The sequence below is a fragment of the Galeopterus variegatus genome, unplaced genomic scaffold (assembly GCF_000696425.1).
Source record: "Galeopterus variegatus unplaced genomic scaffold, G_variegatus-3.0.2 Scaffold8044, whole genome shotgun sequence".
In the NCBI taxonomy this organism is placed as follows: Eukaryota; Metazoa; Chordata; class Mammalia; order Dermoptera; family Cynocephalidae; genus Galeopterus; species Galeopterus variegatus.
Window position 1 is genome coordinate 53,066 of NW_007734155.1, and position 14,712 is coordinate 67,777.

At 43.8% G+C, this 14,712-nt stretch overlaps 1 protein-coding gene across 1 annotated transcript in view; it reads right to left on the reverse strand.

Annotated features, from left to right (window-relative positions):
- The window catches only part of UXS1 (UDP-glucuronate decarboxylase 1), a 76,199-nt gene that overhangs the window by 40,873 nt on the left and 20,614 nt on the right, over nt 1-14,712 (reverse strand). The window contains exon 2 of the mRNA XM_008592578.1: nt 8,483-8,663. Within this exon, the coding sequence (XP_008590800.1) occupies nt 8,483-8,615 (133 nt within the window). The 5' untranslated portion in view covers nt 8,616-8,663. The remainder of the gene's footprint in view (nt 1-8,482; nt 8,664-14,712) is intronic.

The following is a 14,712-nucleotide window of genomic DNA, read 5'->3' on the forward strand; positions in this document are numbered from 1 at the left end:
GGACATGTGTAAGGACAGCCATCCCTCGGCCCACGCAAGAGCACCTGCAGGGAGGACCCCCTCCCGGCTCCCACCGCCTCATCCCAGGAACCTCCCCATGCCTCCCATCCTCTTCCAACCAGGGGACCACCGCTGTCCTCCCTTTCCTGATCCTGGGAATGTAAGAGCTAAGGACTGGCTCCTGGGCCATGGCAGATCAGTCTGGAGATTCTCAATCAACCCTTGCTCTACATCAGAGTCACCAGTGAGGCGGTGTCTGACACAGGTGCCCAGATGGGAGACTCTTGGCACTGTCTACATACCCTCTAGAAAGCCAAGTCTGAACCCCACTGAGTTAAATTAAGCAAAGGACCAACAGTCTTTGAAAAAGCATACTAATTTTAAGTCAATAAGATAGTTTTTAAAATCATTTCTCACAAAATCCATAACTCTGAGGCTGTGCCGGTTTTTTTGCAGCTTACAGAAGGAGCCGGCCTGGCCAGGGCCAGGTCCCACACACCTGCTTCAAAGCTCCAGGGCTGCAGGTGGGAGGGGCAGCCCACTGGCCGCAGAGCAGGCACCTCGTCACCCCCACCGCCACTCTGGATCAGGACCCTACAGAGTCAAAACCCCTTGAGTCCGCACAGCCTTTGGACTGAGGACAGCCCCACAGGGCTCAGCCGGGCCCAGAACAGAAGCCCACCTCCGCCGGCCCCCGAAGCACTGGCATTTCTGTTCACACAGACGGGGTCGTGCCATGCACCTTGGAGATAGTGTAAGCCAACGTGCGAGGGCTGTGATCTCAAAGAACAAATGATTCAGCACTAGTTTCACTCTTGAGGTGCCAAGAAAGGCAGGGAAAGGCAGGAAACCTCATTCAAGCAGTCTTTAAGGGGGAAAGTCTGCCTTGAGAGTGCGTCACTCCCTGGCATCACGCAGAAAGTCGCCACTGCGAACATGCACTCCATCCCTCTTCAAGGCTCTCTGCAGACTCGTTTTGTGCCAGAAGCCTTCCTGCTGCCTGGTCAGAAGTGGTCCCTTCACTGCTGGCCGCCTGGACCTCCAGTTCATAACGGCTTCCGCTGCTGCCCCAAGTGACTACCACAGGTCTGCTTGGACGGGAAGCTCCTTGAGCACAAGCAGTGTCTTTTCTTCCTTACGCACCCCAGACAGCTTGGGCTCCGCAGGGAGAGCAGCCCCTGGGGGGCCAGGAGTGCACAAACGCAGCTTCCTGAGCCCACTGTGAGCCTGGGGGAGCAGGACCTCTGGGCAGGCCTGGAAACCATCCATCTAGAACAAACGCCCCTCCACCATACTTCGGCCCAGGCCAGTCTGGAAACAGTGCTCAGTAAGAGTAAACTGAACTAAAAGATGAGCCATAAATTGGGGCTGTTCGCTCCAGAAGAGACTCCTCCATCTGGTTTGTTGTGTTTGCATCCTTGGACAGTTTAGCCCTCCTGGTACTCCTTGAAAGCTAGGGGATGCCCCATAAAACCACGAGGGTAGTTCAAAAAGTTCATGGAAACATGAAATTCAAAGATAAATACACATATTTCCATGAACTTGTTGAAGACCCCTCATAGGTCACAATGTTTATTTAGGCAGCAAACAACACCAACACCTCATCCCACATAAGAACCTGAAAACCCTGTGAAAATCAATGTTCCCCACAGCCCCTATGCGTGTTCTATGAGAACACGCACTGCCTGTACCATTAACCATCGCAACTCCAGCACCTATCCTAGAAAGGACGCTGCAGCAGTCAGCTGACCAGCGAATCCTGTGAGGAATTACAAAGGGGAGAGAGGAGGGGAAACTTCAGAGCAGGGATAACCAGCAGTGAGAGGTGCTACGGAAATACCAAGTAATATTACTAACCACCAGCTCTGGAATGTAAATAAAGCCACAATGTTAACCTTCACGGCTCAGGAAAAATGCCCTCAGAACATGTCAACTGCATAGTTCAAAGTACATCAGATACGAGCTTGACATTCAAAAATCCAAGTTGGGGATGGAGAGGGGAAGCCACAGAGAAAGAAAGGCCTGCCCGTTCACTGGCTGGACACACAGTGCCTCTGGATGCTGGCCACCAAGTGACCCTGCCTTGACCCTTTCCATTTACAAGACCATGAGCTGTGATCTCAGCTACAAGAACAGAAACCTCCAGAAATGAGCTTTAAAGAGCTCCAATCAATTATCAACAGCATTGCTGCTAGAAGCCGGCATGTTAATTTTATGTTGGGAAGAGGCTGGACGAAGGGACAGCTGAGGCTGGCTGGGCCCTTCTGTGAATTCTAACAAGAAAAAATGAACTTCCTATAGGTTCTTAAGATGAATTTCACTGTGCCTGAAATCCACATACACAGGAAAGAGAAAAACACTATAGAAATTGAACAACTCTTGGCATAACCCAAAACTGTAGCTCAGAATCCAGAGAAATCAAGCACTATCTTCTACCACAGGTGACATCCAAATAAATACCGACTACATGTTTACACGCCCCCACTGATGGTTTTACTGACACTCCTGATGAAGTGGTGTCAAAGCTCCTCCGACTGTAGGAAAGGAATTCTTTAGCAAGTGTCTTTGTGATGGGATTTCACTGTATGCTGAATGATCACGTGAGAACCACAGAAATAACCAACCTTTTGTTTTGCATTGCAGTGTTTTTCTGTAGTCTTCATTTTTGTGGTGTGAATCCTTAACTGGTGCTTACCAATACCATCGGGAGCAGGTGTGGCCAGGTCAAAGGCCTGGCAGAAATATTACCCAACCAGAAGTCACTGTCTGCAACATGCAGCCCCCGAGTGTGGCCCTAACCCCTGAACCAGCACCAGAACTTATGATGGGAAACAGGACTTAAGATGATACACAACTTCTTAAAGACCAAATTTCTCTTGGCACAAAAAAGCAAAAGGCGGGGATTTCACCTCGAGTTCATATCAAATAGTATCTACTTAACACAACGGCTGCACATGCCAGAGGTCTGCCCATCAGCACCGAGGGGCTCACCTTCCCATGACACCATCAGTGAGAAAGCATTTCCAGCACCCTGAGCTGCTCTGCAGGAAGCCCCCACTGCCCCCAATTGAACAGAGGGGATCTCTAAGAGCCGCAGCCTCTGTAGTTTATATTTACATTTGCAACATAACCTGAAAGTTGAGAAAGAACTTCTGAATTATGACTCAACAAAAATATTCTAATCAAGGCAGTGTGCTCCATTCAGCTCCATGAATATGGACCCACTACCCTTGGCAAACACTGTTTCCACCTCATCTCTTCCACTCCTACTTCTCTCCCTCTGCCTCTGGTCCTCACGGCCTTTCATACGATTTAAGCATCTGGGTATGATGGAGATTGGATGTGTTGTCCCCTCCAAAACTCATGTGGAAATTTGATCCCCAATGTGGCAGTGTTGGAAACTGATTGAGTCATGGTGGCGGATCCCTCATGAATGGATTCATGCTCTCCCTGGGGGAGAGGGGAGTAATGAGTGAGTTCTCACTCTATTAGTTCCTGCAAGAGCTCATTGCTTAAAAAGACCCTGGCACCTTCACTCTCTCTCTTGCTTCCTCTTGCCATGTGATCTGCTTGTACCCGCCGGCTGCCTGCCACTTTCCGCCATGAGTAGAAGCAGCCTGAGTCCCGTGCCAAATGCAGCTTTCCCAGAATCATAAGCCAAATAAACCTCTGTTCCTCATAAAGGAGTTTCTGCCTTTCCTGTTCCCTAGAGTAATGCTGGTCTCAAGACTCCTCTTGATGCAGGTGGTGGAGAAGTACATGGCGAAAGCTTTTCGGGCAGGCTCAGGCTCTAGGTTGCAGGAGCCTGAGCAAGTGTGTCCCAGGATAACAACAGCAGAGATACAGATGTGTACACTGTGCAAAGTATATGGTTGCAAACTGCAAACAACCTGAACATCCACCAACTCAGGAATAAGGAAACTCTCCTACATGCATACAATGGGGGCTTGCTAACCAGGAATGTTGAGGGGGAAAATGTGTTGTTCGAAAGAGATTTTGGTATAGCCACACAATGAAATACTAAGCGGCTGCCCCCCCAAAATAAAGTGACTTTTTATGTCTGATCTGGAAGGATCAGCAGGATACAGTAAGTAGAAGAAAATAAGATTCAGGGCAATATATAATAGGCGATTTTCTCTATAAAAAGGAAGAGGTACAAATACCTACTTGTATTAGCTGGGTCACATATAGACACTGCTGATAAATACAAAGAAATTATTAACAGCAGTTTCCTGAGGAGAATTGGAAACTGGAATGATAATAAATACAGGTAAGAGAGAGACTTTTCATTTATCTTTTTCAATTAAAAAAAAAGTTTGAACTATTAACTATATTGCCTATTAAGCACGCTTTTAATGTAAAAAATCACATTAAAAAAAACGATTGGATGTTAACGTCAACATTATTTTTGAATATATGGATTAAGGATAAATTTATATTTGCTTTTTTATACTTTTCCAAATTTTCTTTAACATGTGTGTATTATTTTTATCATCAGGAAAGAATATTCTTTTTAAAAAATATTTGAAATTCTCTTCCATCTCATTTTTTAGCAAATTCATAAACAAGAAACCCAATTCTTTCATTTAGTTCAAAGTATTTTAAATTTCTCTTGAGAGTTTGTCTTTGACCTATGTGTTATGTAGAAGCAAGCTGTTTCACCTCCAAGCATTTTGTGGTTTTTTCAGCTATTTTCTGCTACTGATTTCTCATTTAATTCCACTGTGGTCTGAGAGTATGCTTTATATGATTTCTATTCTTTCAAGTCTGTTAAGGTGAATTTTATGGCCCAGAATGAGGTCAGTTTTGAAGAATGTTTCACGTGAGCTTGAGAAGAATGTGCATTCTGCTGCTGTTGGTTGAAGTGGGCATTGTGGTGGCAGGAGGAACAAAGAGATGGGGGAAAAGGAGGAAGGGAATTCTCAAGTGCATGGATGAGCCCACTGCTAGAAATGGAAACCACTGAAGGAGAAAGTGGAAACAGGCTCCAAACTATGGAGGTGAAGAAATGTCCTGTGCTCTCCCAACATAAATGCAATTGAGAGAATTCGACACTGAGCAAAGGACAGAGAGTGTTAATTATTTACTGTATGACTCTATTCAGTGTGTGGGCACATGTATATGTGTATGCATGTGTGTATGTAGCTGTGTATGTATGTGTGCGTTTTTATATGTGTGTACATGTATATGTGTATGTGTGTACATGAGTACAAGTGTATATGTGAGTGTGTATGTGTGTTCTGTGTGCTTATGTGTGTGTGCGTGTGTGTGTCCCATACACAGTCTATGGACAAAAGCAGAGGAAATGGCCTAGAGCAGCTTTGGTGTCAAAGCTCATAAGTAAAAAAGATAATTTACTTACAAACATACCATTTATATGAAATTTTGGTTTCTTGGCAGTAATGAAATTATATAATCAATAGTTTCATACAATAAACGTTTACTGCTAGGTGCAAAAGAAAAAAGAGTAATAACAATGAAAATAATAACAGCTATGATTTGGGAAGCACTCACTGTGAGCCAGGTACTGTGCCTTATAAACTTCTGCACTGCTATCTAACAAGTACCCATTTACAATGTGGCAGGTCTGCAGGACCAAGATCTGGGGCTGGTGTAGCTCAGCTGGTTTTCGGCCCTGCCTCTCCTGGACTGAAATCAAGGTCTCAGCAGGACTACACTCTTTCCTCTGAGGATGATTCCGGACGTTGGCAAATTCAGTCCCATGAGGGAGAAGGGCTTAGGGCTCTGTCTCCTTGCTGGCTGCTGGTGGGAAGTTGCTCTCAGCTTCTGGGAGCTGCCAGCCATCTCTGGCTCACGGCCCCCTCAAGGCCAGCACTGGTCGGGCAAGTATCGCACATGTGGTGAATCTCTCTGACTTCCCTGCCACTCCCTGAGGCACCTCTATGACACACTTTCTTTGCCTGACTCTTCCACTATCTTTTGCTGCTTTTAGGGGCTCAGATGATTAGGTGGCCCACCCAGATAATCCAGGATAATCTCCCTTTTAAAGCCCGTGGGTCATAACCTTAATTCCATCAGCAGAGTCCCTGCACAGCAGTGTCAAGATTCACTTCTGGGTGAATACTGGGAGAGGGGCACCCAGCGAGACACCCTAGAATTCTGCCCACCAGCCCTATCACATACACCACCTCGGTTAACCCCACAGCAACCACATGAGGAGTCCAAGAGGAAAGTGAGCCGATTTGCCTCTGATCTACATAAACCTATTTCACTTTACAAAAACTACAGCAAACCCCAAAGTGAATTCCAACTAAATTAAATAATTAAATGTTTAAAAATGAAGCAAAAAGCCAACCAACGAACATAAAAACACCATGGCTGTCTTTTAAATATTAAATATTCATCTAACCTTGGGATGGCTATAGCATAAAAGAAACAAAAGAAATAGCAAACAGGAAATGAACAGATTAGACTATATTAAGATTATAAAATTTCAATGACATGAAAAGGAAAAATCTAGATTGGGCAAAAAAAGCTAAATATATATCCAGTGGCTAACATCCCTATTATGAAAAACTTACACTAAAAGCAAATTTAAAAAATGGGTCAAAGAAACAATTTATGTTAATTAACATATGAGAAAATGCAACCCTTTTAAGTAACCAAAGAAATGTATCCTGAACTACCAGTTTTCTATCAAATTAGCAAAATACTTTTGTTAGTAGTTTCTTAAGATAATGCTCAATGCTACTAACACAGAAATGAAATAGACACCACCAAACAATGAGGAAGATATGTTAATATTTGGTACAATTACATTTAAACAGTTTTTACTGAGGAAACAAAATTCAGCTGAAGATATTAATAATAAAACATTGGAGAACTTTAAATAAGATAAATTGTGGTATATCCATACAGTACGTATAGCTCAGCAATTATACTGGCTCTTAACACACTTTTTATTGACATGGGGAACTGCTCACAATTTGATGGCAACAGGAAAAAAGCAGAATGCTACACCATCTGTGCAGCAGGAGGGCAGCTGACTGTAGAAGCCTCAGAGTCAGAAAACCCAAGGCTGAATTCCGGCTCTGCCAATTTACCTGTACCTTTGGGCAGCTTCCAACTTGATACTGGTTTTCCGTGTACATAAAAGTGGGGGTGAAACCTCTTGGCTCTCAGGGCTGCGGTTAGACTTAAATGAGAATGAACGTCAAGCCTGCGTGATCCTAAGAGGCTCCGAAGAGCAAGGCCCCGGTGGCAGCTCTCATGAGCGCACCTTAGACAATCTTGGAAGAAGGAGGCCTTTCAAAGTCTTCCTAAGGTCTCTGAAATAGTTTCCCGTGGCTGCTGTAACTGAAGTACACAAACTAGGTGGTTTAAAACACCAGAAATTTATTGTTGCACAGTTTGAGAAACCAAACCCTGAAAACGAGGTGTTGGCAGGGCCACCCTTCCCTCCACAGGCTCTGTGGAAGAGCCTTCCTAGTCTCTGCCAGGCGTTCCCTGGCTCGGGGCCGCAAGACTCTACTCTGCACCAGCCTTCACCGGCCTTCTCTGCTTCTCCCCGTGTGTCTGTGTGCTCTCTGATTCTGTCTCTTATAAGAACACTAATCACAGGAATCATGATCCACGCAGGTAATCCAAGTTGAACTCATTTGCAAAGACCCTTTTCCATTCCACGGGTTAAGGTGTGGACATATCTTTTCGGAAGCCACCATTCCACCCACTACCTCCTCAAACCATAATTCCTCTAAAGTGACGACGTTTCTAGAGGACTTCAAACACTTATAAGTTGGATTTCTTTATTAATTCAGCATTCTACATCAGCTAACTTCCTATGGAAAGATAAAAGTATTTACATTCGAGGAGCTCAGGAATCAGACTTGTTTGTCTTCACGTTCAGGCTGCTGTAACAAAATACCATAATAAGCCAGTGGCTTATAAACAACAGAAATTTATTTCTCAGAGTTCTGGACTCTGGGAAATCCAAGATCACAGTGCTGGCAGATTCAGTGTCTGGTGAGGACCTGTTTCGTGGTTCATAGGTGGCACTTTCTCACTGTGTCCTCACGTGGTGGAAGGGGCCAGGCAGCTCTCTGGAGCCTCTTCTATAAGGGCACTGGTCTCATCCATGTGGGCTCAGCCCTTGTGACCTAATCAAGGGCCCACATCCTAGTACCATCACCTTGGGGGTTAGAATTCCACATACAAACTTTGGGGACACACAAACTCTCAGACCATAGCAGATGTTCACTATACACATGCTACTTCAACAGACACATGAAGCTCAAGACCAGGGGTGCAATGTAATAGTAAAGACAGACATTCACACTGTTGTAACCATTCTTTATCACAGAAACTACGACAGTGCCTCACACACAGTAAGACTATTTAAAAAATAAAACACAACATGACATGCGGTGTGGCCGAGTGGGACCGCTTATCCTCAGGGAACTGGCTGCTCTAGGGAGACCTCCCCATCAACTCTCAATGATAATAATGTACGGTTTCCACTTACCTTCGATGTACAGGGGCTCCACCACGTCGTGATTGATCAGTTCAAAGTTCTCATGGCCGATCCAGTGCTCCACATTTCTCTTCCTGCCTGTGAAGAAGTTGTCCACCACGGTCACCTCGTGGCCATCCATCATGAGCTTGTCAGTGAGGTGGGAGCCCACGAACCCCGCGCCTCCAGTTATCTGCATGAGAACAGTGTGCAAAACATCCCAGAGAAAGTGCGTGAGAATACAGCGGTGCCTGACTGCACGGGGAGACAGCGCTGGAGCAGCCACATGTGCAGGGATAAAGCCAGTCAGGGCTTCAAAGAAACACTGTGACTCCTACTGCACAGCAAAGAAGCTGCACTCCCTGTAAACTGCTGAGCAGCCCGCAGTGTTAAACTACCCCCAGCGGATAACACAGAAAAATCATAGTCATGAGTTTCAAAATGTCCCACTGACAGAGAATGTTTCATTATTAAAAGGTTCTTGTTTTGTAACAGATGGGATGTTGACATCAACTATACGGTTCTAATAACATGACTGCAAACTTTCAGGATTACTTTATAGGAAACGTGACAAGCAAAATACAGAGATCTGGTGAACTACCAAAAAGTAAGCGATATTTAAATTGGACTCAAGTGTTCTATCACCAAGGTCAAGGGTTTGGATCCCCGTACCAGCCAGCTGCCAAAAAAAAAAAGAGAAAGAAAAATAAAATAAATAATAAATAAAAATAAAATAAAATTCCGGCCTATAAATAAATAAATAGGACTCAAAACCCTCATGAAAAACTACACATTGAGTATTCCTATCCAAAATGCTTGGGACCAGAAGTGTTTCGGATTTGTGTGGACTTTGGAATACCTGCATTGTACTTACTGGTTCAGTATCCCAAATCCAAAAATCAAAAATCCAAAATGCTCTAATGAGCATTTCCTTTGAGCATCATGGCATTCAAAATGTTTCAAATTTTGGAGTATCTCAGGTTTCATTTTTTTGTATTAGAAATACTCAACCTGTAAATTTCAAGCTGTTTATAAAAACGAATTAATAAGCAATAGATGCTGTTTGCAGAAGAAAGCCCTACAACACCAAGTTCCACTGTGAGGTTAACTACTTTTTTTTTTTAATGTGAGTAAAAATATTTTTTTTGTTGGTTATGAAAAATATGGAATGCTTCACAAATTTGAATGTCATCTTTGTGCAGGGGCCATGCTATCATTCCAATTTTAGTACATGTGCTGCCGAGGTGTGCACTGTGAGGTTAACTTCTGAGCAGGAACATGACACTGTGCAGTGTTGACCACCCAGCCGAAAGGCAGGTCACACAGCCCTGAGGGGGCCACCACAGCAGCACGGCAGTAATGTGTTTTCCAAAACTTAAACCACCACAAATGTGAAGTAATCTGTGTCTGAAAAAGACTTTTAAAATGAATAAAAAAGACATTATTAAATAGTGTAATTGGAGAAGGGAGGATAAAAAAGTGCTTCATTGGGGGAGGGCATGGGAGGCGGGAGGAAAAGCTCAGGAAACAGGCCCGTGCTGGGGACTGCCCAGTCCCTACACTGTGCTGCGCTGAGCTACTGCCTTCTCCCCATCAAAATCCTCACTCCCTTCTCCCTCCTGTTCAATTTGAAAGATTAACAGCAGGAAAACACCAACTATTTTTATCTAAAATAAAAAGTACATAAATCTCTACCTAGGTCTACAGTTTTAAAACAGTTCCTTCTCCATGACCCTCCTGTTCAAGTAAAACCTCGCACACAGGTGATGTTTACCACAGGTGAGAGAGAGCAAAGCTGCCTGGGAAGATGGGGGGCGGGGCAGTAACATCAGGCCGACAGCAAGAGGGGTGTTCGCCAACCACTGGCGGGATATTTAGATACGTTCTGATGTTAATACTGATATAACGTTCAAAATGGAACGGTAGAGAGAAGTCCTGATCCCAACAGCTTTCAATTAGCTCTATTGAGAGCACATTTTCTAAATCCCCTTTGCTTTAGAGATACGGAAACTGACACCCAGAGCCTCTGTGATTGTGACTACGACCCTCTGTTGCCTAAGAATCATGACAGACGCTTCCTACAGTCCTCCTGACCACAAGCTCTTGCCACTGCCTGCCGGCGTGTCTGACTCACGTGTCACTTTCAACACTCTTAGCTTCCACCATATACCTGAACAATGACTATGAAAAAGCATTTTCTAAAAAAGTAACAGAATTTCAAATGAGTCATCACTAGTGCTTAACTCATGAATAAGATTTCATTTATTTTCATTTTATTGCATTTTTCCAAGTTTTCCACGGTTTTTAAATCAGAAAAAATACAACTTTTAAAAAGAAATTTAACTCCCTTTAATGTAACTCTGTATATCTATATGCAAATATTTCTAAAGATAAGATGTTCTGAGGCACTCTAACATTATCTCTGAACCCAAAATACCTGGGTGACAGCTGAGAGAGAGCAGAAATGCAGCATATTAAATTATACACGATCACCTCCAGCATTTCACTAGTTTTAGCAGTGACATAAAATTGTTGGAAGCACCTGAGCTTTGACTAAAATGCATTGAAATTGTTTTTCTTGAGTAATTCCCTTCTATCAAAAACACTTAAAGATTTATATATATAAAACATAGATGGATGGTTATAAATTTTTCCTAATCAATTTCAGCCCATTAGGCAACTGTTTCAAGTAGAAACAAAACAGGCAGAAGCATAGCACCTAGAAAGCCTCCTCAGGAACACTAATCACCAAACTCAATGATACTCTTTGAATAACAAGGAGCTACTACCCAAAAGACAGAAGGAGAAAAGACATAAGACCACTCACTGCAGTGGATTATAACTTAGCTTTGCAAGGTATGAGCTCAGCTCAACATGCTTATATTCTTGGTCTTGTGGATGTGGATAACCAGCTAATGTGGTCTAGCTCCGGGTCAGCATTCAAACTCATGCTGCTCAGCAAAGTACCAAAAAGTATGGATTTCCCAACAACCTCTTCTTTGTCCTAAGGCTTCAAAAATCATTTAAAAGGCTTTAAGTTTTAGTAACGACATGCCACATGGGCACCGAATGACTCTGAAATGTGTTTAACCTGTGAGATGACAGATGAGTCAAAAACACTAAGTCCATTTGCTGTGGTGATGTGTAAAGTGAAATAAATTCCATAACACTCAGCATGGACAGGAAGGCCACCCTACATGGGAATAACAACACCCTGGCAAGAAAAGACTGTGCAGGGTTCATGTCAGTGCTGCCATGGACTGAATGTCCCACCAAAAAGCATGTGTTGGAAACTTAATCCTCAATGCAGCAGTGTTGGGAGGTGGGGCCTAATGAAAGGCATGGATTGCTGTACACTGGATGCCCCCCCAGCCTCACTGAAGCTTAAATCCCCACAGTTACTGTTGAGGGTGGGAAATCCTATTATGGTAATTGAAAGGTGGGTCCTTGAAGAGGTGATTAGATTGTAGGACTGTGCTGTAGTGAATGGATTAATACTGGTGGTCAGGAGTGTGGTTCTGAGAGCTTTAAAAGAACACATGAAAGGTTAGTCTGTCTCTGTTCTACCATTTTCTGTCATGTGAGACGCCTGGGTCACTGCTGCCACCACCAAGACCTTCACCAGCTGTGTTCCCTGGACTTTGGACTTCCTGGCCTCCAAAACTGTAAGCAATAAATTTTGTTTTCTTTACAAATTACCCAGTTCTGAGTATTTTGTTATAAACAACAGAAATGGACTAATACATGGATTGATGCTGTTATCTCAGGAGTGGGTTCGTTATAAAAGCTTTAGCTCAGCCCATTTTGTCCCTCTGTTGCCTTCTCTTTGCCTTTCCTCACCAGATGCCACCACCTTGATCTCAGACTTCCCAGCCTCCAGAACCTTCAGAAATAAATTTCTTTATTATAAATTACCCAATTTGTGGTATTCTGCACAAAATGGACTAAGACAGAAAACTGGTACCAAAAAAGTAAGATGGTGCTATAAAAATAACCTGAAAGTGTGGAAGCAGCTTTGTAAGTGGGTTGTGGGCAGAAGGTGGAAGAGTCTGGAGGGGCAGGATAGAACAGCCTGTATTGCTGTGAACAGAGAATTAAGGGCAACTCTGGTCAGGGCTCAAAAGAGAAGAGAAATGTAAGGAACATAGGAAACTTCTCAGAGATTACTATAAGTGAGATACGAGCAAAATGCTGGTAGACATATGAACAGCAAAGGCCATTCTGATGAGGTCTCAGGCAGAAATGAGGAAAAAGATATTGGAAACAGGAGTAAAGGCCATCTTTGTTACAAAGTGGCAAAGAATTTGGCTGAATTGTGTCTCTGTTCTAGGACTTTATGGATGGCAGAATTTAATATGGACAGCAGAATCTAAGAGTGACAAGCTAAAATATCTGGCAGAAGAAATTTCTAAGCAAAATTTTGAAGGAACTATGTGGCTTCTCTCAACTGCATACAGTAAGATATGAGAGGAGAGAAATAATTTAAAGACAAAATTTATAATTAAAAGCAGAGCAATGTAAAAATTTGAAAAATTTGCAGACTGGCAATGTAAGGAACAAAAAAGAGTGCAAAGGTATGGCCAAGCGAGCCTTCGATAAAAAGATGAGTGTGAATAAGAGGAAGCCAGGTTCTACTCATCAAGACAATGGGAGGAAGACCCCAAGGGCATTTCACACATCTCTGAGGCATGCTACAAGCTTGAGGGCAATGTTTCCAGAGAGGTGCCTGTGGAACCTCAGCATTCGCTGCCCTGTGCTGCCTCAGTTTTTGCTCCTCGCATTCTGTTGCAATACTTCTTGGCTTTCCCAGCCATGGCTCAAGCCAGCCCAGATGAGGCCTGGGCCATCACTTCGAGAATGCAAGAGCTGTGGAGGCATGGCTTCCTCCACCTACATTTCAAATGATGTCAAAGACAGCCTTGGGGCCCAGACAGAGATTTGTCACAGGGTTACAGACACTGCCTAGACCACAGAACTGTAAAGCTACCACTGTGCAACACCAGCATGGGAGAGCTGCAAAACTCCACCCTGTGAGAGCTGCTGGGTGGACTGGGCCTAGCAAAGCCATGAGGATGGTGCTGCCTGAGGCCCTGGGAGCTCAACCCTTACCCCAGTGTGGCCAGAGGACAGTACACAGAATCAAGGAAAATTATTCAGAAGCCTTAAAATTTAATGCTGTTGAGAGGCATGGTTCTGAGGGCTTTAACAGGAGAGGCCAGAGGACAGTACACAGAATCAAGGAAAATTATTCAGAAGCCTTAAAATTTAATGCTGTTTCCCTTGCTGGGTTTTGAACTTACTTGGGACCTGTTGCTTTCATCTTATTTCTTCCTTTTGGAAGCAGAAAGTGTCTATTCTATGCCTGTCACACCTGTCACACATTTTATTTTGGGAGCAGATAACTTGATTAATTTCACATGCTCACAGCTGGAGGCTGAATGGTGCCTTGAGTCTCTCATATCTGATTTAGATGAGACTCTGGACTTTGGATTTTTGCATTGGTGATGGAACAAATTAAGACTCTGGGGATATTGGGATGGAATGATTGTATTTTGCATGTATGAGAGACATGAATTTTGGGGCTGGGGCAAATGCTATGGTTTCAATGCATACCCTAAAAAGCATGTAGTGGGAACAAACTTAATCCCCAATGCAACAATGTTGGGAGGTGGGGCCAAATGAGAGGTAATTAGGCCACGAGGGCCTGAATGAATTAATGTCATTATCTTGGATGGGGGTTCCCTACAAAAGATCAACTTTGACCTCTTTTGTGATTCTCTCTTGCCCTCTTTGCCCTTATGGCATGGGATGACATAGCAAGAAGTCACTTGCCATATGCCAGTACCTTGATCTTGGACTTTCCAGCCTCCAATACCATGAACCAATTAATTTTTGTTCATCATAAATTACCCAGTTTAGTTCCACCGTCTTTGGATGTGAGACCCCTGGTTCACTGTCACCACCACCAGATGGACTTTAGAATTCCCAGCCTCAGAAACTAAATCCTGCCAAGAACCTCTTTTCAAGATGTCCTTGTCCGTGGAGAGGGGCGTCGTTGTCTTTACATTTTCCAGAGATAATAAGCAGAGGACCAAGCTGAATATGGAATGTACACTAAGGAACAAGTAGAGAAGCAGAGAGCCCGAGCACTACAACCAGCACAACTCCAGCAGCTACCTGTGGCCACCAGCAAGAAGAGGAACTCAAAAAGCCTGATGGTGAGTCAGAATCTCTAGTGTCCT